The sequence below is a fragment of the Sceloporus occidentalis genome, unplaced genomic scaffold (genome assembly GCF_023333645.1).
Source record: "Sceloporus occidentalis isolate IW3139 unplaced genomic scaffold, rSceOcc1.0.p SCAF_1, whole genome shotgun sequence".
NCBI lineage: Eukaryota > Metazoa > Chordata > Lepidosauria > Squamata > Phrynosomatidae > Sceloporus > Sceloporus occidentalis.
In genome coordinates, this window is record NW_028316981.1 from 249,494 (window position 1) to 277,383 (window position 27,890).

At 43.8% G+C, this 27,890-nt stretch overlaps 1 protein-coding gene across 1 annotated transcript; it reads right to left on the reverse strand.

Annotated features, from left to right (window-relative positions):
• Positions 1-1,863: 1,863 nt before the first annotated feature.
• On the reverse strand, positions 1,864-27,842 carry LOC149320280 (uncharacterized). Its single transcript, XM_089499349.1, has 5 exons — positions 27,764-27,842; positions 24,942-25,057; positions 19,538-19,630; positions 12,901-14,646; positions 1,864-3,519 (listed from the first exon to the last, which is right to left on the reverse strand). Exons 2-5 carry the CDS (start codon positions 24,976-24,978, stop codon positions 2,618-2,620), a joined length of 2,778 nt encoding a protein of 925 aa, XP_089355475.1. The 5' UTR covers positions 24,979-25,057; positions 27,764-27,842; the 3' UTR covers positions 1,864-2,617.
• Positions 27,843-27,890: the final 48 nt, after the last annotated feature.

Sequence of the window (27,890 nt, forward strand, 5' to 3'; positions counted from 1 at the left end):
ACTTTCTTTCAGGAGAGGAGTAGTGAAGGAAGCCCTGCCATACCACCCAAGGCCAGCATGACACAAATGCTGCTATTTTGCTTTTTCTCTTGGGCAGCCCAGGGAATCATGCCAGTCAAAAGGCCCTCTGAATTTAATGACAGATCCCTATGATCCCTACCATTTTTACAAGGCAGGTCACCTCCTCAGTGGCATCTTGCCTTAAGTCTAGGCGGTCATCTTTGTATACTTCTTCATCCAACCTCCTATTATTTAAGCCACAAGGCATGCTGTCTAAAGCCAGTTAGGCCACAAGAATACTAAGCTACAGTAAACCTCATAAAATGCTATAGAGCCTAAAGAAGAAGGAAGCCAGAGCCATCTATGGCCAAGTTAACTATGTGGTCTACCATGTAAATGTCTGGTAGGCTTCCCACAGGCCAAGATCAAATAGGCCAACTGAGGCCTACACAGCCAGATGGCCAAACCAAACCCACCCTAACAAAGCAAGAAGTCCAGATGGGCCATGGGCCATATGCGGCCTCAAGGACCAAATTTGCCCAATGTCCTAATGAATCCTACAAGAGAGGCCAAAAGCATATTGGCCCTACCACCCCAAGGGCTATTGAGGTCTATAGGAGAGCCTGAATATGGACCAACCCAACCACCCTGAGGCCTAAGGAAGGGCCCAAATGTGGATGTCCCCATCAACCTGCTGCCTGATGAGGAATACATGAGGGTCCAAATGTGGACCAACCCTAGCTTGATCACCCTGCAAACTGAAGGGGCCCACAGGAGGGCCGGAATATGGACCGGCCTCATCCATCTGTGACTTGATGGGGCTTACAAGAAGAGCTGGACGCAGACTGGCCTCCTTGTCTTGTGGCCTAATTAAGCCTATGAGAGGGCCCAAACATGGATCAGCTTCCCTGCTTTGCAGCCTAATTAAATCTATAAGAGTAACCCCACGTTTGGGAGGAAGGAAGGAGGAAGTGAACTAGTGTGCCCATGCCATACACGGGCGCACTATACATGGCTTCCAGCTTATGTGGAAGTTGCACACCAATTAAAGTAATGTTGTGCATGCCCATGGCACACACACTGCCCCAAGCCGCAAGCATGCGACCATTGTTTTTAATGGGGTGTGAGCATACACAGATTTCTCCTTACGCGCAGGGATCTGGAACAAGGAGGGCCCATTGTATAAGTTAATATATCAAACCCACCCCACCTCCACAAGGCTTTGCAAGTTGAATGTGGGGTGTTTTAAACAGAGGTTGGATGGATATTTTCCAGTGGCATTTCAATTGCATATTCCTGTTTGACAGGGGTTGGTCCTTGCTGTCCCTTCCAACTCTATGATTCTGGGATTCCAAATTAATTCTTGGAAACTGCATCAAGCTGCTGCTCTTTCAGATGAGCTAGATATTTGTACCCAAAACTGGAGATTTGCACCCTCGTTTCCTCCCTGGAGGTGATCCCCAAAAACAGGAGACTGAGGCCAAGCCTTGTTCAGAGGGGAGGCAGTTTAGATTTGCAGTCCACCAACAACATTCATAGGTGAGAGGATTCTTTCTCATCATCCAAGGAAAAGAAGGGGGATGCTTTAGGACATGGGGGTTGCAGGTGACTTTGGGGAGAGCAGAAAATATATCAGGATGAGAAAGAAAGAAAAAAAAGTAAGAAGGAAGGAAGGAGAGACTGAGCAATACGAAAGGGAAGAAAGTTGAGGAAGGGGAAAGGAACAGGCAGGCAGGCAGGCAGGAAGGAAGAAAGGAAGGAAGGAAAGGAAGGAAGGAAAGGAAGGTATGAAGGAAAGAGATGGTTTTTCCAGAGGAAGGGAGAGTAATGTAAATATAAAACCAAAACAACTTAATTTTAAAACCGATTATCCAAATACATTTATTTTATTCACAGACATCCCACCTGATTCTCAATAACGGGTCTCAAGGAGGCTGACATCTTATTTTAAAAATAATGCAAGTTAAGAACTATACAAAAACATCAATTAAAAATATGAAAATGTGATTTTTAAAAACAATTAGACAATTTGTGAAGTTAAAACCATTAAAATTCATTAAATGGCTATATATGTGAACCAACAAAATAGCAAAGCAAGGGCCTGACAGAATAGGAAAGTTTTCACTTGCTGGCAGAAGGGGAGCAGATCTGAACAAAAGTGATAGGAGGGACTGGCTGTGTGTCGTGGGCTTAATATTCCCTCACCTTCCCTTTGCGGGGAAGATCAGAGAATAGCAAAGTCGAGAATCTCAAACTTTGGATCAGTCCTGTATCCCCTCTCCTTGTCCTGCAGACTCACAAGGGCAGGGCTTTAGAGAAAGGGGGGGGTGTCTTTGGGGCAAGGTCTCATCTTGAAGCCCCACAGGCAGAGACAGATTGACCTAGGTAGCACAAGCCAGAGCTTCTTCATTCCCACTCTGTGGTTTTGCTATTTTTAAACAATGTCTACTAAGGTTAGGCTTTCAGCAAAACTAATTTTGTAATTTTCCAAGTGTTTCTATGACTTCTCCCTTACTTAAACCCCTTGATGCAACTCCAGGTGTGAACTGTCCCAACTTGAATCCACTGAGACAGCTTCAGAGTCATGTTTTGAAAGTGTTTCCCACAATGTGGATACTCATGGATTAAGCTTCATGCGCTGAGTGAAGCCCTTTCCACATTCTGAGCACTGGAACGGTTTCTCCGCCATGTGGGTTCTTTGGTGCGCTTTAAGGTTCATACTCTGAGTGAAGCTCTTTCCACATTCTGAGCACTGGAACGGCTTCTCCCCCGTGTGGGTTCTTTGGTGTGCTTTAAGGTTCATACTCTGAGCAAAGCTCTTTCCACATTCGGAACAGTGAAAAGGCTTCTCCCCTGTGTGAATTCTTTGGTGTGCTTTAAGGTTCACACTCTGAGTGAAGGCCTTCCCACATTCGGAGCACTGATACGGCTTCTCCCCGGTATGGATTCTCAGGTGTGCTTTCAGGTTCACGCTCTGAGTGAAAGCCTTTCCACATTCGGAGCACTGGAATGGCTTCTCCCCCGTGTGAATTCTCAGGTGTGCTTTCAGGTTCACGCTCTGTGTGAAGCCCTTTCCACATTCGGAGCACTTGAAAGGCTTCTCTCCTGTGTGGATTCTTTGGTGGGATTTAAGATTTATGCTTTGCCTGAAGCTCTTTCCACAAACTAAGCACTGATATGGTTTCTCCCCAGTGTGAATTCTCTGATGTGATGCAAGACCGGAGCTCTGCCTGAAGCTTTTCCCACACTCGATGCATATGTGCGCTTTGTCTCCTGCGTGGATTCGCCCACATTGGGTGAGGAAGAATTGCTGAATGAAGCTGCTTCCTTGCTCAGAGGAATTCAGCTGCTTCTTTCCATTGTGAATCATCTCTTTACTTTTTTCATGACTTTCTCCAAGTATTGGAATTTCATGGAAGGCAGCTCCTTCAGAACCAATGGGTTTCCTTCCCCACTTCAGTTTCGTTTCGGTTTTCTTTCTCTGTCTTTCATTTGTTTTACTGTGTGGTCTTCCATCAACTGAAAGAATCAAAAAAGAAATTTGATCAGGAAGGAACAAAATTTTCAACTCGGAAGCAAAGTATGTTGTTTTAATGGACTCCATTGGGAAGCAATTCCATCTTATTTTGGAGACAAAGAAGGGCTTTGCTCCCAAACAGAAAGTGACCGGGAACTATCATCCTCAGCAATGGCAAAATTACTTCTTATGGCCTCTAAAAGAGACACAGTATCTTCTTCAGTAAATAAATCACAGAGTACCATTAACAAGGGAGTTTATATTTTCCCTGTAACTACCCACGGTCAGCAGTCTAGCCACAGCTCTTTGTAGCCACTGAAGTGTCTTTTTACCACACAATACTCCCCCCCAAAATACCCCCCCACACACATTTCTCCCCCAAATACAGTGAGCCCTTGGTATCCACTAGGGTTTGGTTCCAGGACCATCCTTGGGGAACAAAATCAGATGCTCAAATCTCATTAAATACATTGCGCCCTTGCCTTACTGGACCACCACCCCTTGCATAAAGCAAATTCCATGAATGATCAAGCCCCATCTATTTGAATTGGGCATGTTTTCGCCACACGTGGGGCAGCGCATGCCATGAGTATGTGCCCATTCACCATATTAGGGCTCGCCATCCATGTGACCCCAAGTCTGCATATAGCGAGCCCAGGTATGGCGCAGGCACACGGTACAATGGCATAGCAAAATGGTGTCCATAGCAAAATGGAAAGTCAAGGTTTGCTATTTGGAATTTATACTTTTTTGGAATATTTTCAAGCCATGGATGTCGAATCTGTGGATAAAAAAATCTGTGGATAAGGAGGGCCAACTGTACATCAGTTTTACCTCAGTATTCCCCACTCCAAATATTCCCAATTCTCCCCACAATGTGCCCATTTGTCTCTCAATCACTTGTCTCCCACAATAATTCCCACATTTCTTTCTATAACATTGCCCCCCTTTCTCCTCACAATATTCCTATTTCCCCCTACAACATTACTCCAGCACATTCCCCATCATGTTTCTCCCCAAAATATTGCCTCCAGTTCCTTCCCCTTCACATTCCCCTCACACTATTCTCGCGCCTTTCTGCAGAATTCTCCCATCATAAAACCCCGTCATGATTTCAAAATCCTGCCATGCATTGACATGTCTGGGGAAAGGGTATGGGGCATGTGGTATACATGTATCTTGTCATCATGATATGGTGCGAAATTAGATCTGTTATCTGGGAAAGCAGCCAAGAATGCTAGTAGCAGCACTAAAAAAAAAGAAACTGCAAGGAGGCTGGCGCAGTTTTAAGGCAAAGCAAAGTCCATTGTAAACAAATCAGGATGAAAGCAAAGTGCCGTAGTATGAACCAAGAGTCCAGCCAGAGAATAGTCAAGCAGCTGTGCACCTTTTAACATTATGAGCTCGCATGAGCTCAGCTGTGGTTGATGGCTCGGCATTTTTCATAAAGCCTCCTTGAATGTTGGAGGTACACCCTTTCAGCTCTTTGCTGGTCAAAGGTAGGTATGCTCTCCTCATCCTCTTCCATGCCTGGAGTCTCTGCTGCCAGGAGGCTGGGTTGCTGAGCCTCCTCAGCTTCAGCCTCAGTCCCAAACTGGGACTCTACCTCAGCCTGCTCATCCTCTTGAGTACTCTGCCACGCTGGGCATGACATCTGTAGAACTGCACAGTCATGATGTGTGTGTGGTTTGTGTGACAAGGCCAGGACATCTGGTGATGAATGTCCTTGAAGTGGCCAGATACCTACATGTGTCTTGAACACTGCACCTGTGACTCTGTATGAATGATGTAATGATTTATTTGCCATGTACTTATATACACTTGCATTAACCAAGTGTATATAAGGCTGATCCTAATGTAAACAAGTGTGGGGTTATAGTTGTGGAGTCGTGGAGTGCAGCTGGTGTTTCAAGAGAGTTCTAGTTCAGCTCTGTGTTGCTGTGAGCTGTATAGGAGGATGTCAGTGTTTGCTTCCATCTTCTAGAACTCTGTTATTGCTTCTGTCTATAGCAACTCCTTATCCTTTCACCACAAACTGTCCGGTTTTGCTTCCTGATTTCAAAGGGGATCTCAAGGTCTGTCAGAGACAGTGAACATCACATTCACGCCTCATCTTCAGCGTGACATATCATTGTGGTCTTTTGCAAGCGGTGGCTACTTAGTAAATGCAGGAGGTGCTGAGACCAAGTTGAGGAATGTAAGGGGGGGTTCATCCTGGCCGAACCTGGGCTTATCACTAGGTCAGTGGTGTGAAAAGAAGCAGGCTGGAGATGTGGGGTGATAAGGGACACCTGGGAACAAAGGATGAAAGGGCGCCAAGCTGGTGGGGTGGAGTCAACAACTTCCAATGTCTTTATGATGCTTTGATATGTCCTGGTGCCCTCAGTTCTAACAAAAAAGCCTACCAGGAACTTCTGTCTCTGTCGGCTGAAGCAATAAAGGTATTTTGTTAAATCAACTGAAGACTGCGTTTTGTGGGTTTTTGGGGGTATAGGGCTGTGTTCTAGAAGAGTTTTTTTCCTGGCATTTTGCCAGCAGCTGCGGCTGGCATCTTCAGAGAATGCTGGCATAGAAGAACAGTATATATACTGTTGGTTGAGAGGAAGCGATTTACATGTCAATCTGTGTATTGTTCTGTTCTTGAATGGCAAGGCCTCAGGGCGTCTATTTATAAATTAATGATCCATTGTCTGCTGGGAAATTTCCTGTCAACCAACAGTATATATACCCCACTCTCTTCCATGCCAGCTTTCTCTGAAGATGCCAGCCACAAATGCTGGAAAAAACTCCTCTAGAACATGGCCACATACCCCAAAACACCCACAAAAAACTAGGGATGCCGGCTGTGAAAGCCTTTGACTTCACAACTGAAGACTGGTTAGATTGTTCGGTTGTTGAATGGGAGGCGTCAGGGTGTCTTTTTAATGAGTGGGCCATTGTTTGCTGGGAAAAACTCTAACCCTGGCTGGTTTTCCTTTGCATTTTGCTGGGTCTAGATTTTGGTGTTTTTCAGGACTGGTAGCCAGACTTTGGAGCTGTATAGATGGCCCCTGAAGGGTGGCAGAAAACCGCCCCTTTTCTTGCTGGATCTACCCTTCCTGCAGCGCAAAAAGGAGCCGCAAAAAGCAGTTCCTTTTTGCGCTGTGGAAAGGATGTGCTAGCAGCCACTGAGTTTACCCTCCAAAGCATTTTTCCATCATCAAAGGGTTTCCTCCCTGTTTCTCCCCACAATAAAACCCCTCATCACAATTTGACCCCCGGCTGTCACAATGCCTCCTACCCTGGCTTCTTCCCCTTTCACATGACAACATCTCTGCCTCATTATTCCTCCTTCGCCTACTCAACTGTTGGTTCTTTTTGCCAGACTTTTTCAGCTCCCTCTCCATGTTTCATCTATTCCATCTTTCCCCGCCACCTTCAGATTTGCAAACTGTCTTTTCAAGGAGCCCTCAAATCTCCCCTTGCCTTAATGCTCCCTCCTTGTTCTTACCTCAACCTCAGGCCCTTGGACCATCTTTTTGAGGTGCCTTCTCATTGATTTTCACTCACCTTGACCCTCCCTCCATGTTTTTACCTGAACATCAGGTTCTTGGAATGTTTTTGAGGCTCCCTTGCCATGATTTTCTCTCACTTTAACCCTCACTCTGTGATTTCACTTCACCTTCAGGCTCTCCGTCTCTGGTTTTAGCTCACCATCAGGCCTTGAACCATGGTTTCCCCTCACCTTAATGCTCCCTCTGTGTTTTTACCTCAACTTCAGGCTCTTAAACCATCTTTTCAAGACACCCTCCGCAGCAGAGTTTCTAAGAGGGTCAACACTGGGTTGAGCAGAGTCCATGGTTTCTTGGCACATCATAATACAGTGCGCCCGTGTCATACATGGCTGCGCTTTATGCAGCTTTCAGCATGTGCTGAAAGCTGCGTGGGGAGGAAGGGGCGGTGCGTCCCATAGAGAGTAATTGGGTATGTGCCCATGGCACGTGTGCTCGCTGCTACTTCACCGCATGCACGAACCCCATTCATTTAAATGGGGCTTGAGCATGCGCGGAATTTGCTTTACACCGGAGTCCGGAACAGATCCCCTGCGTAAAGTAAGGGCACACTGTACTAGTTAACACTCATCAGCGCTCCTTTGTCCTGTTCATCACATCTTTCTGGTTCCCAGCCCTGCACTACATTTCCGCCACCATTCATATGGTTACCTACTCACTTTGGCTTTAGGCACCATCCTTCCTCCTGCCTTGTCTCCCAACAACCATCCTTAGCACTAAACCTGTCACCCGATCAACATACCCACAAATTTTGTAAGTCTGTGTAAACTTAATTCTACTAATGCCTGTCTTTCTCTGTCTCAAAGGTGCTACAATATGCCTTTGCTTTGCATACAGGCTAGATACTACTACCAACCCATCCCAGAGGTTGCTCACCAATGGTTGTTCTTCACCTTACTGTTCAACATCTTCACAAATGATTTCAAAAGGACTTTGAGAAACTGGAGAGCTGGGCCATAACTAACAGAACTAATTTCAATAGGGATAAATGTAAGTTGCAGGTTGAGTCTCCCTTATCTGGAATTTTAAAATCCTCCAAAAACCCAAAGTGTCATGTGGAAGATAGTGACATTTCTGTTTTCCGATGGATTAGTGTACACAAACTTTGTTTGTTGCCCAAAGTGATTAAAAAAAGGTAGATAAAATTATATTCAGGCATAAAGTGTACAGGAAGCACAAATCAATTTTGTGCTTATACTCGAGTCCCATCTCATTATGTATATGCAAATATGCCAAAATCGGAAAAACCCAAACTACTACTCTTCCCAAGCATTTCAGATGAGGAAGACTCAACCTGTATTTCATGTTGGCAGGACTTGATTAAATGCAGAACTAGAGAATATATGATACCTGGCATGATAGCAAAACATGTGAAAAGGATTTTGGGGTCTTAGCAGACCACAAGCAAAACACAAGTCAACAGTGTGGTGCGGCAGTCAGTAGTGTGATGTGGCAAAAAAGGTCAATGCAGTTCTGAGCCACATCATGTTTACTCTAAAGCCTCTGTATGAAATTTTGCCTGAAGTTGGATAATCATATCATCACATTTCTGTTGTGTGGAAGAAAGAAAAAAATGCTTCTCCTCAGGAGCAGTTTCCACTATTTAGAACAAAATGATTGTACATTGCTACAGGCTAAGGTCTAGTCTAGGGTTGCCATAGCTGAGGACCTCCAAACTGGGACAAATGTAGGACAAGGTTTAAAAATGTAGGACCTTTTTTTAAAAGGAAAAATTCCTGGCCAGGAAATTAAAAAAAAAAAAGGTCCCACATTTTTAAACCTTGTCCTCCTCCTCCTTCCCGGCTTGGGAGGAAGCCTCAGCCTGCTCCCAGGCCCGGAAGGAGGCGAGGGCTGCTCCTCATCGCGGCAATTGCCACGATGGCAGGCGGCTTCCTCCTCCTCCCTTGCCTTGCGGAGGCCTTGGAGGACCCCGCGGCCAGAGCTCCGACCGCGGAGCCGCTTCCAGGGCCTTGCTGGGGCCTGGGAGACAGCGTCTCCCAAGCCCCAGAGAGGCCTTGGTTGGCTCCCCAATCGCGGAGCTGCTTCCAGGGCCTCCCTGGGGCCTGGGAGACAGTCTCCCAAGCCCCAGAGAGGCCTTGGAGGACTCCGCGATCGCAGAGCCGCCTCCAGGGCCTTGCTGGGGGGGGGGTTTCCCGGGAGCAGGGACAAACCAGGGCGGGACCATGCGGACCTGCCCCAAACCAGGAAAGTCCCGCCCCCAGGCGGGATATGGCAAGCCTAGTCTAGTCTGGAAGATATTTTGCAAAAAATTAAGCCCCTGAAGCCTGACTGTTAAGGATAACTACAATATTATAGGATTTACATTGGAACTAAGGATGCCTGTTCAGAATACAAAGTACGGTTGGCTCTTTGTATCTGCGAGGCTTCCATTCCAGACCCCACCCTCTACGGATAACAATATCTGCAAAATCTCAAGTCCCGATGCCTCCAATGGCAGTGCAATACACATGCAGCCTCATTCACACACCACCATTTGGGCAGAATGGGGCAGGGACATCTGCAGATGCTCAAAGCCAGGGATGACACATTTCTAGAAGAGAGACGACTACATAGCTTGCATCTCCCTTATCCAAAATGCTTGTGTTCCAATATAGGATGGGGGACACCTGGCTTAAGGAAACATGTGAAAGGGATCCAGGAGTCCAAGTAGACCACAAGTTGAACATGAGTCAGCAGTGTGATGTGGCAGCTAACAAGGCCAATGCCTTCCTTAGAGGTCTTTAAACAGAGGCTGGAGGGCCATCTGTCGGGGATGCTTTGATTAAGATTTCCTGCATGGCAGAATGGGGTTGGACTGGATGGCCCTTGCGGTCTGTTCCAACTCTATGATTCCATGTGTTTTGGATTTTAATACTTTGGAATACCTGTATGCACATATATGTACATAATGAGATATCTTGAAGATAGGACCCAAGTCAAAATCCAAAATTCATTTATGTTTCGTATCCATAAAGTCAGCGTGGTGTAGTGATCTGAGTGCTGGTTTAGGACTTTGAAGACCAGGGTTCTAATCCCCACTCAGCAATGGAAACCCACCAGCTGACCTTGGGCAAGTTACATTCATTCAGACTTTGAGGAAAGCAAAGGTAAATCCCTCTGAGCCAGTCTTGCCAAGAAAATACCGTATTTCCATACAGTTGGAAACAACCTGAAAGGCACACAATGACAACAACATACACCTTATATGTATATCCAGAAGGTAATTTTTAGACATTATTTCAAAAATAATGTTGCGTATGAAACAACGTTTGTGTACATTGAACCATCAGAAACATAGATGTCACAATGTCAGCCAACCCATGAAAAGAGTTTTGGATTTTGGAGTATTTTGGAGTTTGGCATTCTGGATAAAAGAGTCTGTACATGAGGTAACATTATGTGATGCCTCATTTGAGATGAAGAGACAAAGATTGGTTATGTGACTAAACAATGAGAAATGCAGGTTCACTTCATTGACCGTGATTTGAAAGCCCAAGTGATAGGAGAGACCCCCAGACTAACAGAGGTTAGCCGGCAAAGGAGAAAAATGTTCAGTCCCAAGACATCTCTTTTAGTTCATTATTCTGCTCGTATTTTGCAATTTAAAAACTCTAACTCCAGAGTGGGATAATGGTTTGAGTACTGGATTACAACTCTAGAGATCAGGGTTCAATTCCTCGCTTGGCCATGGAAACTTACTAGGTGACACTCTCAACCCCAGAAAACTCTGTGATAGGGTCCCCTTAAGATCAACGTAAGTCAGAAACGAATTGGAGACACACAACAGTATTCAATTTGGAGTTCTCAGACAAGGCCCTTGAGGGAAGGATCCCAGATGGCTTCCTCTTTCTGTCCCACCCAGCCTTGCAGAAGGAAAGAACTTGTTCAATCAGTTTATTCAATCAGTTTGAAAGAACTTGTTTTAAAATACCATTTTTATTATTAGCCTTTTTTGCTGATCCTATCAGACGAGTTTATTGTGCTAAACAAAGGCCATGACAAGTACATTAAAATATACAAAACTATACCAACAAAAGAGAGGGATATTACAGACATCAATAATACAATGGAACTGTGGAATTTCCATCTACAAGCTTTGATTTGTGCAATGACTTTCCAAGTTAATTTGTTGCCATAACACTACACAAGATGATTTGACATCAACAATTAGACAAGCAAACCAAACCAAAAAAAAAAAAAAAAAAAAAACCCCAAACAAGAGAGAACACAATTATTTTGCATCACAAGCCAAAAGGTCAGAGGACTATGGACTCAGAAGAGATCCCAAGGGCCCCCCAGCCTAACCCCATTCTGCCATGCAGGAATACACTGCAACCAAACTTAAAATATGTTGATACATTTCCTACGCTAAACATGTAGAGCCTTTTATTCTCTTGAGGGGCTTTGGATAATCCAAGTGATAGAAAGCACAAAGTCATCCTAGTCTCCCTATGTGTGTCACACACAGGTGTCACCAGCACGAATCCAGGCTGGATCTGGTAATACAGAAAACTGCAAAATGAACCAACAAACCAACAAAATTTTGTACAGTGCACCCTTGGTATCCTGGGATTTGGTTGCAGGACCCTCCGTGGATAACAAAGGGCTCATGTCCCATTGAATACAATGGTATAGCAAAATGGTGTCCCTCAAATAAAATGGAAAATCAAGGTTTGCTATTTGGAATGAATACCTTTTTTTGGAATATTTCAAGCCTTAGAGGCTTGAATCTGTGGATAAAAAATCCATGGGTAAGGAGGACTGATTGTACCTAATTATGGAGAGGGCTTTATTTACACGAGGGTGTATGAAGGGACTGCTATTAACAGCCAAGAGTCCTCTTTGATCACATCCAACTTTACAAAGAGATAGCTAACCAACAATAGCAGACAGGATGGGAGAATATGGGAACGTAGAGTAACCAGTCCCAAATGCAGGCAGCTTGTAAAGAGCGAGGGAGGAGGAGTTTTTAATCCAAGAGTTCTTAATCTGGGGTCCATCAATCTCTAAAAGATCAAGGAATGAGCTTTGGGAGTCCAGATATTGAATGCACATTTGTTCTTTTATTTCAGTGCCCTTGCTGTTACTCACTATGGCGATGACCTGCTTTTGTTGCTGGAAGACCCTTACATCATGACTTTTCAGGATGTCAAATTCCTGTTGTGATTTCTTTTTTTGTTTGACAACATAAAACCAATGAAGCATTGTCTTGGACCTCTCTTGCTGTGGCTTTGAACACTTGAGACTTTTCTCTTTCTCTTTGCATTGATAGCATATATGGTAATATAACATACAATCATCGTAACAAAAGAAAGATAATAATAATCATCAGAGTCACCATGTTGTAGAAAGGGCTCTATAGCTTTCATTGTCATATCAACTGGAGTCTATTACCCCCCCCCAAAAAAAAAAAAAAAGGCTAAGAACAAAGTTGCTGGGATAAAACAGAAATAGCCAAAGGTAGCTGGAGAAAAGCAAAACTGCAAAACCATTGGACATTGCACATAAGTTGTGAGTGCTGACACAATTCTTTCTCCACATCCAATGATTCTCTTCTTTTGCCGAAAATGACCAGGGTTGGTTTCTTAGTTGGTTTCCACTCACTTGATGTCAAATGTGGGGTTACCATTAGAGAGATTTCTTTCCTTCTTGGTTGGTCCTTAAAGTTTAATTAATTAAAATAATGGGTTAGTGTAATTAATGGTAAATCCTACACCTCTGAGATGAAGACTTTTCTGCAGCAACTGAAGTGCTTTACTACACACTGGAGTAAAAAAAAAATCCATGATACCAGTAACAAAGACTAGAGTTGCAGTTTATGTAGATAATTTCAGGTTGCCTCCCTGATGTGCATCCTTTGATGGGATGCAAACTGTGCATTCCACCGGAAGCTCTTTCCACATTCTAAGCATTTATATGGTTTTTCCTTGTTGTGGACTCTCTTGTGCGAAGTAAGGTTTGCCAAGCGGCCAAAGTTCTTCCCACATTCCAGGCATTTGAACGGCTTCTCCCCTGTGTGGACTCTCTGATGATCGGTGAGGCTGGAACTATAAGTGAAGGTCTTTCCACACTCAAAGCAAGAATAGGGTTTCTCTCCTGTGTGGATCCTTTGGTGCAGACGCAGGGCTGAGCTCTGGCTGAAACTCTTTCCACACTCAAAGCACTGATATGGCTTTTCTCCTGTATGGGTTCTCTGATGAAAAGTAAGATTTCTTCTATTGCCAAAGCTCTTCCCACACATTGAGCACTGATAGGGTCTTTCGCCTGTGTGGACTCGCTGGTGAAAATTACAATGTGAGCTCTGGCTGAATCTCTTGCCACACACTAGACACTGATATGGCTTCTCCCCCGTGTGGATTCTTTGATGGGTCACAAGGTGTGGCCTCTGGTGGAACGCCTTTCCACACTCCAAGCATTTATAGGGTTTCTCCCCTGTGTGAATCCGATTATGAATGGCTAAGTAGGTGCCATACCTAAAGGACAGCCCACACTCCAGACACGTATACGCTTTCAACCCACTGTGGACTTTCTTATGTGAATTGAGGCCAGTCCTGGTGCTGAAGCGCTTTTCACATTCTGAACACGAAAAGGGTTTTTCTCCCATGTGGGTCCTTTGGTGTTGAATGAGGTTGGCGCTGTGGCTGAAGTGCTTTCCGCAATCCATGCACTTAAAGGGCTTCGCTCCAGTGTGGGTTTTCCGATGCGAAGAAAGACTTGAGCTGGAACTGAAGCTCCTTCCGCAGTCAAAGCATTTATAGGGCTTTTCCCCTGTATGCATTCTTTGATGGTATATGAGGCTGGTGTTATAGCCGAAGTCCTTTCCACACGTCAGACATTTATAAGGCTTCTCTCCAGTGTGGATGCGCTGATGCAAAGCAAGCTGCGCCTTCTGGGCAAAGCTCTTCCCGCACTTGCAGCACTGATGTGGCTTCTCCCCTGTATGGGTTCTTTGATGGGACAAAAGGTGCGGTCTCTGCAGGAAGCTTTTTCCACACTGCAAGCAGCTAAATGGTCTTTCCCCTGTGTGGGTTCTCGTATGTAATGTGAGGTATGCGTTTTCAGTGAAGTGTTTCCCACACTCCAGACATGTGTATGTGTGAACTTTCTTGCGCACTCGGAGGCTTGCTGTACCACCCAAGTTCTTTTGATGTATTTTCTGGTGGGTTCTTTGATGCTGGGCAAGACTTGCTCTTTTGCTAAAGCTCTTTACGCATTCCGTGCATTTGTACATTCTCTGTGTGGTGTGAGTTCTCCGGTGTGAATTAAGCTGTACAGTACTGACAAAGCTCTTTCCGCACTCCTTGCATACGTAGGATTTCTTCCCAATGTGCGAGTCAAGGCTCAGTTTAGGGTAGAGTGTTTTCCCCCACAAAAGGTACTCATCCTTGGGAGGCTGTTGTTGGATTGGGACTTCACAATGGCTAGAGATCATGCTGCTCCTCCCTCGCTTTGGTTGGATTTCTTCTTTCACCTTCAATGCCTCTTGTTCCTCGAAGATCTCTTCCTTCACTTCGTACTTGATCACTTCCAGTGATGTCCAATATGGCTTCTGTGAAGGATGACAATCGTGTCCCTCACCTGTTGGGACAACCAGCAAATACCTGATGAAGAGTCCACTTGAGAAATGGAGTCAACTATAATGGTTCTGTAGTAATTTAATCCAAAATTAAAGGCTCAAATGGGCATTCTTGGTGACCACATGACGAGCTGGGTCTACCACCGTATGCGGTGGCCATACATGCGAGTACTTCATTTCTGGAATTTCAGATTTGCAGAAATCAGTGAGATTACATCACAAATAATTTCTATATCATCAGCATTGGGACTATATCTTTTTCCATAAAGCAAATGATTCTCTTTCTCATGGATCATGGATTTTGAAGTATTTTGGATTTGTTTGGCACCATGTTTAGAGATTGCCTATATAGGTTGAGTCGCCTTTATCTGGAATTCCAAGATCTGAAATACTCCAAAATCCCAAATTGTCCAGATTAGTGGCTGAGATAAAGACACCTTTTCTTTCTGTTGGTTCAATGTACACAAACCTGGTTTCATGCACAAAATTATGTAAAATATGTATTACCTAAAACATAATACATGTTAGCTAATACCTTACGTATTACCTTCAGGCTGTATAAGATGTATACAAAACAAATAAATGTCACATTTATGTAGATGCAAATATTCCAAAATCCAAAACAATCCAAAACACTTCTGTCCTAAGCATTTCAGATAACGAGAAACGTGACTTGTAATCGGAGAGATTCAAACACTTTGTCACTTTCTTGGTGGTTAGATGGAGTCTGGAATATCATCTTAATTGAGAAATCAACTGAAAAATTATGAGCTACCAGAGATAACCAAGACCACCCTAAATTCTATGAGACCTTGTTCAAGTATATTAATTAGGCAAACACAAATGCATAACCTTGGACCAACACTTTCCTTTCCTCATATGTTGATATAACTCTATTATAACTGTTGTCATCTCAGTTTAAGATTTCTTAGCTGGATTATAAGGAAACATCAACTCATTGTGCTAGATCGGAGATACATTATTTGTTTTAAAAAATAATAATTAAAAATGTTTGGTTACTGCTACCTAAATAATTGTGGTTCTTACCACCATTTTAATCAGGCTCTGGCATTTCTAGCGGATGGAAACAGCCCCGGTAATGCTGGTGGATCACTGTATACCTTCCAGGTATTCTAGCATTATAACAGCATATATTCTATTTAAGAAAGAAAAACACAAATAAAACCCCAGAGCCTATTTGATGAGCACCACTCTTCAGGAGTGATTTGGATTTGTTTAACCACCACTCACTGAGGATGCCCAGTTTTGTACACCAAGGAAAGCAGTTACTGCCAGCGACTTACAATGCAGCGGGCAAAAATCCATGTTGGGTTAGGAAAAAAACTTTTTTAAAATGTTGTGGGTTGTTTTTTGGCTTTAAAGTATTTTTTCTTTTGCATTAATGTTTTAATGGGGGGAGAGGACGTGAATACTGCTTATTATATTAATAGACTCATAGACTCATAGAGTTGGAAGAGACCACAAGGGCCATCCAGTCCAGTCCCATTCTACCATGCAGGAAATCTCAATCAAAGAATCCCCGACAGATGGCCATCCAGCCTCCATTTAAAGACCTCCAAGGAAAAAGACTCCACCAAAATCTTTGAGGAGTGTGACAGCCCTTACTGTCAGGAGGTTCCTGCTAATGTTGAGGTGGAATCTCTTTTCCTGGAGCTTGCATCTATTGTTCTAGTCTCTGGAGCAGCAGAAAATAAGTTTGCTCCTTTCTCAATATGACATCCCTTCAAATATTTAAACAGGGCTATCATATCATACCATTAGGGCTGAAGGGTGAGGTAGAAATACCATAAATAATAATAATTATTATTATTAATATCAAATAATAATAATAATAATAATAATAATAATAATAATAATATCCCCTCTTAACCTTTTCTTCTCCAGGCTAAACATCCCCAGCTCCCTAAGCCATTTGTCACAGGGCTTCATGGTTTCCCTCCTTTAAACACGCTAATTTCTCAGTGTCCTTTTTGAATTCTAATGTCCAGAACTGGACACAATATTATTCCAGGTGGAGCCTGACCAGAGCAGAATAGAGTGGCACTATTACTTCCCTTGATCTAGACACTATACTTCTATTGACGCAACCTAAAATTGCATTGGCCTTTTCAGCTGCCACATCACACTGTTGACTCATGTTCAAGTTGTGGTCTACTTGGACTCCCAGATCCCTTTCACACATATAAGTCTCCTTGAACCAGGTGTCCCTCATCCTATATCTGTGCATTTCATTTTTCAGCCCTAAGTGCAATACCTTACATTTCTCCGCGTTGGAGTTCGTTTTGTTAGGTTTGGCCCAGCTTTCTAGTCTACTCATGTCATTTTGAATTTTGATCCTGTCCTCTGGGGTATTAGCTACCTCTGTAAAACATTATTTTTATGCACTAGAATGCTTGATCCCATCTGTTTTAATGCTTTCTAACATTAACTATCCAAAGTTATTAGGCTTTGATATGATTTATATCTTTCAATTAATCTCTTGGAATTATGTTAACAGTAGCCGATATATGGGCAAACAGAATGCCTTCTATCTAGGACCCAATGAGAAAACTAAGTAGTAAAATGCAGATCAGTGTCATGGCCATATGGGGATGGAGATGCACACAGACACAGATGCTCCACTGTCACCCAAAAAGGATGCGGAATAATACCCAGGAAATTCCCTTATAATAATAGACAGACTGGACATAACAATAATAACAACTGGCAAATGGAAAGGGGGGCATTTCCCCATGCTGACTTTGGGAATAACATAGATTAGTTGGTAGATGATATATAGGCATCGAGGACAACACCGATATAGGACAAAATCAGAAAATTAAGTAACCAAATGCTATTTAGATGTTTACAGGCATTTGCCTAAAATCATAATTCTTCTTTTAAAAGTGCTATTTTAAAGAAAGTTGTTTTGGTTGAACTTATGTGAACTGAAGGATTTGTTTTTGAACAGCATTTCTTGCACTAGAGAATAAAGTGATTAAAAAGACACAAGTGACCCTGGATGCCGGTCTAGCAATAAAGTGTTAAACTTAAAATGTTTAAATTCAGACAGCCATGGTTATTCTAGGAAATGGGTTGGAAAGTGGTAATAACAGCCAGACTATTTAATGTACATATTTAATATATAAATAATAATAAATATAAATTGTGGTCTCTTCCAACTCTATGAATCTATGACATACATTTTTTAAAAAATTTTAAATAATAAATTTAAATAATAATAAATCATAAATTAAAACAAATTAAACAATTTAATATATTAATTAATAATAGATTTATATTTAAGTATTTAATTTATAAATCTAATTTTGAAAAAGCATTTTTTAAAAAGTGCTTTGTTTTATAAACTATTGCAAGCTGCCTTAGATCCCATTTTGGGAGACAAGTGGGACAGAAGTGCAACAAACAGACCAACCTGTTTTTAACCAACCATCCTTGCTTTGGACCGATTTTTTAACCATTAACAGCAGCAGCGGAAGAGGTGATGTGTTATACTTCCAAGTCTAGAACGTCCTCTCCATTTGTACGAATTTTCTTTACAAAAGCGAGAGCTAGAATTTTCTTTACAAAAAATAAACAGCATGGAGAAGCTGCTATTTCACTGGAGGCTACCACTGAAAATACCAAAACCCCACATACCCATCCTGATTTCTTCTCATTTTTAATCCATATAACGTTACAAGGTTTTCAGCTATAAAGCCCTACACATCTTGGGTCCAGACCAACTGAAAGACACCAGCTCTGACTCCACCCTGAGGTTGGCATCACGCCACTCGCTCGCCCAGACAGCATATGGCATCACGATGTTTCTACAGCGCAGCATTTAGACACACTGTGCCAAAGAAATGGGGGAAAGCCGCCGCTGCTGTGGCAAGGACAGCTTTTTGCCAGCTCCAAAAGGAGCAGTTTTCTGCCACTTCTTTTGGAGCGGGCAAATTGCCAGATTGAGGCTGCGGCGTGTGGTTGCTATAGCCCCAATCCGGTGCTCAAAGGGGCGGCAGCAAGCTGCTCCTTTGGGGCCATCTGTTTAGAATCATAGAATCATAAGAGTTGGAAGAGACTCCAAGAGCCATCAAGTCCAATCCCATCCTGCCATGCAGGAACTCTCAATCAAAGCATCCCTGACAGATGACCACCCAGTCTTTGTTTAAAGACCTCCAAGGAAGGAAACTCCACCACTCTCTGAGGAAATGTGTTCCACTGTCGAACAGCCCTTACTGTCAGGAGGTTCTTCCTAATGTTGAGGTGAAATCTCTTTTCCTGCAGCTTGCATCCATTGTTCCAGGTCCTGTTCTCTGGAGCAGCAGAAAACAAGCTTACTCCCTCCTCAGTATGACATCCCTTCAAATACATAAACAGGGCTATCATATCACCTCTTAACCTTCTCTTCTCCAGACTAAACATACCCATCTCCCTTAGTGTTTCTTCATAAGGCACTGTTTCCAGACCCTTCACCATTTTGGTGGCCCTCCTTTGGACACGCTCCAATTTGTCCACATCCTTTTTGAATTGTGGGGTCCAGAATTGGACACTGTACTATTCCAGGTGAGGCTTGACCAAGGCAAAATAGATTGGTACTATGACTTCCCTTGATCTAAACACTATACTTCTATCGATGCAGCCTAAAATCATATTGGCCTGTTTAGTTGTCGCATCACACTGTTCAACTTGTGATCTACCAAGATTCCTAGATCCCTTTCACTGATGGAAATTTCCTTAAGCCAGGTGTCCCCTATCCTATATCTATGTATTTCATTTTTTAGACATAGGATACAAGCCACAGATTGCATGAATATCTGCAGGGGATGTCCCCACAAGGAACCCACTCGCGTGTCAGATACACAAAGGGTCTCACCACACAAAGGGTCTCACCTAAGGTGCCGCATCCATCTTCTACCTTCACATCTTCAATAGACAGATCTTCCTTTTTTACCAACCAAGAAACGGGTTCCGGTTTCGGGAAGCCTTTGGAGGAAGCAAGCAGACATGGGTTATATATTTCCAAAACAGGCAGACACATTAAATTTGTTGCAAGAATCCCTCTAGAAAATCAATACATCTTATTCCTATTATATTATCATATTTATTTATATCCCACTTTCTCCCCAGAACTGGGAATAAAGGTTCTAGTGTCATCTCAAAGACTAAGAGGTTGCACTCCACAGAAACGTGAACCAAATAAAAAGTTAGACTGTGGAGTCACATACTCTCAGCCTCAGAAAACCCCATGATAGGATTGCTATCAGTTGAACTATGACTTTGAAGACTAGGGTTCAAGGAGCCCTGGTGGCGCAGTGGTTAAATGCCTGTACTGCAGCCATTCACTTGAAACCACAAGGTTGCAAGTTCAAGACCAGCAAAAGGGCCCAAGCTCGACTCAGGCTTGCATCCTTCCGAGGTCGCTAAAATGAGTACCCAGACTGTTGGGGGCAAATTAGCTTACTTGCTAATTAGCTTACTTGCTGTTCACCGCTATGATCTTTGGAATAGCGGTATATAAATAAAACAAAGTATTATTATTATTATAATAATAATAATATTATTATATTTAATAATAATTATTATTATATTATAATAATTATAATTATTATAATTATAATAATAATTATTATTATTATTAAGTTCCCACTCCGTCAGGGAAACCCTATGGATGCCACTGAGGTAGTCCCACTCTCATCTCCAGAGATAGGGTCAGCCATAAGGTGGACTGTGACTCTGGAGACCAGGGGTTGAGTTCCTGTTCATCCATGGAAGCCCACTGGGGGACCTTGGGTGAGTCACACTTTCTCAGCCCCAGAAAACTCTACGATGCATTCACCTTGGCATGTCCTAAGTCTGAAACTACCTGAAGGCATGCAACAAAAACAACAAGATGTAATATACAGGTTGAGTATCTCTTATCTGAAATGCTTGCGGCAGAGAGTGTTTTGCATTCTGAACTTGAAGGCACACAAAAACAACAGTACAACGTTGGTATCTTCTGAGTTTTGTTCCTGTTGATGTAGCCTAGAATCGCACTGGCTTTTTAAGCTGCTGCATCACCCTGTTGGCTTATTTTTAAAATTCTGGGGGGGCTCATTTCCTTCTGAATGAATTACATGATACTCAAAATGTCTGGAAACAGTGGCCTCTTGGTATCAGCTGGAGCTTGGTTCCAGGAACCCCCACTTAATCCCATTAAATACAACGGCATCATGAAACGGTTACCAGAGTGGAAAAAACAAGGTTTGCTTTTTGGAATTTATGTGTTTTGAGTTTTTTTTATAATCACACCTCCTTCTAAACGACTTCATACACACAAACCGGTACACAGTGCCAGCTCTCCAACTACCCTTAACAATAATGTATTTATAATAGAAATTATTATAAATAATTTGGACATGTTGTTGAGGAAATTTCATAAATTTTAAGGTTTTCAGTTTGGAGGGGGGAAGGTTGTATATGCAATGATTATTTTGTGTGCATTTTGTATCCTATGTTATATATTATATTTAATTATTTTGTAGAATATAAACCATAGGCAGGTTTATTTTATCTATTTTAATTGATTATACAGCCGGCCCTTCTTATACACGGATTTTTTATACACGGATTCAAGCATACACGGTTTGAAAATGTTCCAAAAAAGTATATATTTACCTTGATTTTCCAATTTTTATTAGGGACACCATTTTGCTATGTCATTATATTTAATGGGACTTGAGCATACACGGATTTTGTTATACACGGGGGATCTTGGAACCAAACCACAGTGTATAACAAGGGTCCACTGTATGTACAGCGCTGTGTAAATTTACAATAAACAAAGCTTAATAATAATAATAATAATAATAATAATAATAATTCTTGTGTGCGCGCGTGCATTTAATGTTATTTTATGCATTCAAACTTATGTGCTTAATAGAAATACATTTAAATACAGTTCCCCCAATTGAAAAACTCCACATTTGCAGCTTTGACTTTTGCGGATTTGATCATTTGCAGCTTGGAATAGTATGTCCTCTCTAGGAATCTCCAAGGCAATTTTGCTGGGCACTCACCATAGAGTTGTGCTGGAGGACCTAGACGTTCCTAGAGAAAACACTTCTCTAGGCATTTGCAGGTCCTCCAGCATGACTATTATGATCAACTTCTGGCAGATGTTGACTATAGAGTTGCACTGGAAAACCTGGAGATTCCCAAAGAGGTGTTCTCTTAGGTTAAAAGTAGTGGTTTTTGATTGTGGGGGTCCTTCATGGGGGGTCCTTCACCCTGAACCCCAGAGAATATGGAGGGACCACTGTATAGATGTGTGTTTGTGTATACAGTCGGCCCTCGCCTTACGCGGGGATCCGTTCTGGATCCCTCCACGTAAGGCGAATTCCGCCTATGCTCAAGCGCCATTGGAAACAATGGGGCTCGTGCACGGCGGCGCAGCAGCGCACGGGGCGCACATGCCCATTCAATTGAATGGGACACGTTGCCCCTTCCACCCCGCGGCTTGAGCGCGTAAGCTCAAGTCCGTGTAAAGCGCGCCCGCGTATGACGCAGGCGTGCTGTACATATGTATGTGTGTGTGTGTATAATAATTTGTTGTTGTGTGCTTTTAAAAAATGTCTGATTTATGGGGACTCTATCATAGGGTTTTCTTGGCAAGATTTGTTCAGAGGGGGCTTGCCATGGCTGTCCTCAGAGGCTGAGAGAGTGTGATTTGCACAAGGTCAGCCAGTGGGTTTCCATGACTGAGCCAGGATTCAAACCCTGATCTCCACAGTCAAAGTCCAATGTTCAAACCTCTACACCACACTGGTAAAATTGATAATAATAATAATAATAATAATAATAATAATAGTAATTCTTTCTTACCCACCTCTCTCCATGGATCAAAGCACATCAGTTTAAAAGGACAAACAAGACATACATATTAAAATAATCCACATTTACAATTCGCAAGTTAAAACTAATCTGGATCCAGAATAAATTTGGACAGTGTATTCAACTGCAGAAACTCTTCCAACAGGTCCCTCTCTCTATACACACACGCGCACACACGCACACACACACACACACACTGGGCCCTCCACATTTGCTGGGGTTAGGAGTGCATGACCCCCATGGAGGTGGAAAAACCACACAAAAAAGCCCCACTATTTTTAAAATCTGAAATAATAGCTCTCTAGGAATCCCTAGTTCCTCCAGCGCATCTCTATGATGAACATCCGCCAGAAGCTGACCACAGAATTGTGCTGAAGGACCCACTTATGCTTAGACAAGTCTTTTGTCTAGGAATATCCAGATCCTCCAGTGTGACTCTATAGTCAACTTCCAGCAGAGACACACTGGAGGACACAGAGGTTCCTAGAGAGAACACTTCTTTAGGCATTAGGTCCTCTCCACTGCAATTCTATGATCAACCTCCAACAGATGTTGACCATGGAGTCATGCTGGAAGACCTAGATTCCTAGAGAGGACATATTACAGTGCACCCATGTCATACCATGCTGGAAGCCGCGACAGGAAAAACTGTCATGTGCCCCGGAAGAAGTAATGGAGCGTGCGCCACGGGCACGAGCCCCATTATTTCTAATGGGGCTCAAGCATACACATTTGTTCTCTTATGTGGGGGGTCTGCAACATATTGCCCCCATAAGGGAAGGGCCCACTATACTTAAATCTTCAATAGTTAAAGCTGAAAATGTGGACCGACTGTACAGTAGTCCCTCCACATTTGCTGGGGTGAAGGGCCCATGGAATGTAGAAGAAGCACCTCCCTAGGAATCTCCAGATGCTCCAGTGCAACTCTATGGTCAACATCTGTCAGAAGCTGATCACAGAATCATGCCGGAGGACCTACAAATGCATAAAGAGGGGTTTTCGATAGGAACTTTTAGATTCTCCAGTCTCCAATCTGTAGATTCTCTACAGTCAACCTCTAGTAGAGCTGCACTGGAAAACCTAGAGATTCCTAGAGAGGACATATGGATCAAAACTGCAAGTAATTAAATCTGTAAAAGTGGAAGCTGTGAATGTGGAGGGCCAACAAGATAAATAAAAAGAGTCTCTGTCCTTTTTATATTTGCACTTGTGTGACACTGAGATGGGTTTTCCCCCTGAGGAGCTCTATTCAAGCATTTAATACAAATACCTCTTTATTGCACAAATTGTTTGAGAGTGGAACAGATCGCCCCGGAAAAGGGGGGGGGGGGTCCATCTTTGGAGATCTTTGAGCAGGATGGGTATTTTTCAGGAAGGCATTAGTTGTGCCTTCCTGAACAGCAGAGGGATGGACTATATGGGCTTTAGGGATCCCTTTCTACTCTATGGCTCAAGCTTGTAAAATGTGGGCTAGACAAGGCAACTGTTACATGGATTTGTAATTGGTTGACCAGCCAAACCCAAAGGGTGTTCAACATTGGCTCCTTTTCATCCTGGAGAGAAGTGACCAGTGGGGTCCCACAGGGCTCTGTCCTGGGCCCAGTGCTATTCAACATCTTTATCAATGACTTGGACGAAGGAATAGACAGCATGCTTATGAAATTTTCAGATGACACCAAATAATACGCCAGAGGACAGGATCAAAATTAAAAATAATCTCAATAGGTCAAAAATGTGGGCCAAAGCTAACAAAATGAATTTCAACACAGAGAAATGTAAAGTACTGCACCTAGGTCTACTTAGCCTCCTGGATCCCTTTCACACATATAAGTCTCCTTAAGCCAGGTGTCCCCATCCTATATCTGTGCATTTCATTTTTTCGCCCTAAGTGCAGGACCTTACATTTCTCCCTGTTGAAGTTCATTTTGTTAGCTTTGGCCCAGCTTTCTAGTCTATTCAACTCATTTTAAATTTTGATCCTGTCCTCTGGAGTATTAGCTACTCCTCCTAGTTTGGTGTCATCTGTAAATTTGATAAGTATTCCCCCAATTCTGTCCTCCAGGTCATTGATAAAGATGTTGAATAACACTGGGCCCAGGACAGAGCCTTGTGGGACCCACTGGTCACTTCTCTCCAGGATGAAAAGGAGCCAATGTTGAGCACCCTTTGGGTTCGGCCGGTCAACCAATTACAAATCCATGTCACAGTTGCCTTGTCTATCCCACATTTTACAAGCTTGTTTTCAAGAATGTTTTGGGGAACCTTGTCAAAGGCCTTACTGAAATCAAGATATACTATGTCCACAGCATTGCCTTCATCTACCAAGCTGGTCATTTTAACAAAGAACTTGTGCCGGATCTTTGCCATGACAGGTAATGTGATAAAAACAATGAAATGAAGGGCCAAGGGGCCCGATCCTTACCCAGGGAGGCCATATTCCCACGATTCTCCTCTTCCATGACTCCTTGCTCAGGGGTCGTCTCCTCTTCCTCCTCCACAAAACTGTAGCCTCCTCACAAGTCTCCAGTCGCTGCAAGGCTAAAAATATTCTCTGTTCAGACATAAGACTATACAGAGAAACCTATACCCTTTTTCTGACAACCTGAAGCAAGAAGTTGCAGGTTATTGTTTCCAAAGGCCTTATGGCGGAGTGACCTTTTCCTAGTCTTTAATTTTTGAAAATACAAGGAGAAATAAGCCAAATGTTTAAGGCAGGGGTGGGCACTGTGTAGGTCTTGAGGGAATCCTTAAAACTCCCCCTGACTCAAGCATACACAGGTCGTTGTTGTGTGTCTTCAAATCATTTCCAACTCAGGGACGTAGCCAAGGGGGGGGGGGGTTTCTTGGGGTCCGGACCCCCCTTCCGTTAGATAAAATGAATGGTGCGTGCTGCCGCACCCAAGCCCGATTATAATGGTGGCACTTAGTCTGGACCCCCCCCTTCCCAAAATCCTGGCTACATCCCTGTCCAACTCACGGCGACCCTGTCCGGGGTTTTCTTGGCAAGATTTGTTCAGAGGAGGTTTAATAATAATAATAATAATAATATGTTTTATTTATAGACCGCTATTCCGCAATGATCATAGCGGTGTACAGTAAAAAATCTTAAACCAATACAAAATACAAGGTGACAAAGGAGGGAGGGGCCTCTTCCTTCAGGCAGTCCCTGATGTTGCTGGGTCTGCCTGACGACTCCCTCTGAGGCCAAGATGACAGTTGAGGAGGGAGGGGCCTCTTGTTTGTCCTTGCCTTCCCCAGAGGCTGAGAGAGGCTGACTTGCCCAAGGTTTATGGTCAAGCAGGGATTCGAACCCGGGTCTCCAGAGTCATAGCCCAACACTCAAACCACACACACACACACACCCCTCTTTAAAAACAGAATCAGTACAGCTTTTAGGCATTTCTTTTTGCCCCATTCCCACAGCAACAGGGAAAAGGCCCCATAGTGTGAAAACTAGCCAAAAGAGAGGAAAACATTCCACAATCCAATCTTAAAATATTTTTTCCAGGTTAAAAAAGCCTTCAAAAAAGGAAAATAGCCCCCCCCCCCCCCCGATTTTTTCATTCCTCCCCTTCCTATCTGTATACTTACTCCAGATTTGTGTGTGTGTGTGTGTGTGTATACACACACACTCACACACACACAAATAGACAGATACACCACAAATAATAATAACAATGATAATGTTTATTTTTCTGTTTCCCTTCTCTCCGTGCGGATCGAGGCGGGATCACATCAATGTCAGCAATACAATTGACAAAATACACAACAGATTACAAACATCCTTATATAACAACAATTTCATTTGTTTCCTGCCGCTCCTCAAGGGAGGGTACAAGATGTCAAGGTACAAAAGGAAACACGTTCAACCCAAAAAAGACCTTGGGGGTCTTTATGCAGAGGCTGGATGGCCATCTGCCAATGGGGTGCTTTGATTGAGAGTTCCTGCAGGGCAGAAGAAGGGGCTAAGACTGGATGGCCCTTCTTGGGGTCTCTTCCAGCTCTAGGTTTCTATGATTCTAGATTAGACGGTGATGCAAATGGAATTGCTAACTCCATTTGCACCCAAATCTGGACCCTCTGCTGCCCTCTTTTCCCAGAGGCGCCTGTCTCAAACTGTTTATAATCAATGCAAAGAAAGGGATGCAAGGGGAAAGCCCAGGAGATACACATGTATGTGTGAATGCAGGCCCTAGGAGCAGCCGCTTAAGGAGCTGGGGATGTTTAGCCTGGAGAAGAGAAGGTTATGAGGTGATAGGACAGCCCTCTTTAAGTCTTTCATAGACTCAAGGCACAAGGGCCACCCAGTCTAACCCACAACCAGTCTAACCTTACAATCAAAGCATCCCCATTGACAGATGGCCACCCAGCCTCTGCTTAAAAGCAGCCTCCAAAGATGCAGACCCCACCATTCTCCACGGAGGGAGTGTGTTCCTCTCTCAAAGGGGCCTTTCTGTCAGGAGGGGGGATCTCTTTTCCTGCATCCATTGCTCCTTTGGGTCCTGTTCTCTGGAGCAGCAGGAAACAAGCTTGCTCCCTCCTCCATATGACATCCCTTCGAGTATTTAAACAGGGCCCATATCATATCACCTCTGAACCTTCTCTTCTCCAGACTAAACATCCCCAGCTCCCTGAGTCTTTCCTCATAGGGCTCCATGGCTTCCAGACCCTTCACCATTTTAGTGGCCCTCCTCCTTTGGACACATGGCTCCAGTTTCTTCTCAGTGTGAATTGTGGGGCCCAGAACTGGAGAGTGTTGCAGGTGGGGGCTGGTGAAGGGTCTGGAAACCATGAAGCTCAAGGAGGAAAGTCTCAGGGAGCTGGGCAGGTTCAGCCTGGAGAAAGGCGGTTAAGGGGGGACAGGAGAGCCCTGGTTCAGTATTGGAAGGGGACTCCGATGGAGGAGGGAGGGAGGGAGCGAGCTTGTTTCCTGCTGCTCCAGAGACTCTCCCCAGCTCTGCCTGCAAACTCCCCCAGAGAGACCGAGACCTCCTCATTCTGGCCAGAAGTGCAAACAATGCAATGCATGAATCAGCCAAGGGGGGGGGGGGGGATGAGACGTGTACGTGGGAATGCAATCTCCTGCAAACCATGGAAGGAATGCAAACATGGGTGCAATCTGCCCCCCTCCCCCCAGAGACTAGGATGTCCCCGTCCCAGCAAGGCATGCAAGGAAAGGGGGCCTGAAGAGGCCCCAGGGCATGACACGTGTACGTCTGGATGAGGCGAAAGGGGTTCCCTCACCTGTTTCTCAGCTGACTCCAGAAGAGGCCCGTTCCGCTCAGCTGGAGCCACAATGGGCCATAGAGCCAGGGGAGCCCCGCCCACGCACTTCCGGTTCACCTTTGGCCACGCCCACTTCTCCTTCTGG

Coding starts and splice junctions, on each gene's coding strand:
- LOC149320280 (XM_089499349.1), bottom strand. CDS start 24,978: ATGGAAGAGGAGAATCGTGGGAATATGGCCTCCCTGG. Junction 14,647..19,537: donor AGATGGATGCGGCACCTTAG/GTGAGACCCTTT, acceptor TTGTCCCAACAG/GTGAGGGACACGATTGTCAT. Junction 3,520..12,900: donor GCACATCAGGGAGGCAACCT/GAAATTATCTAC, acceptor TGATTCTTTCAG/TTGATGGAAGACCACACAGT.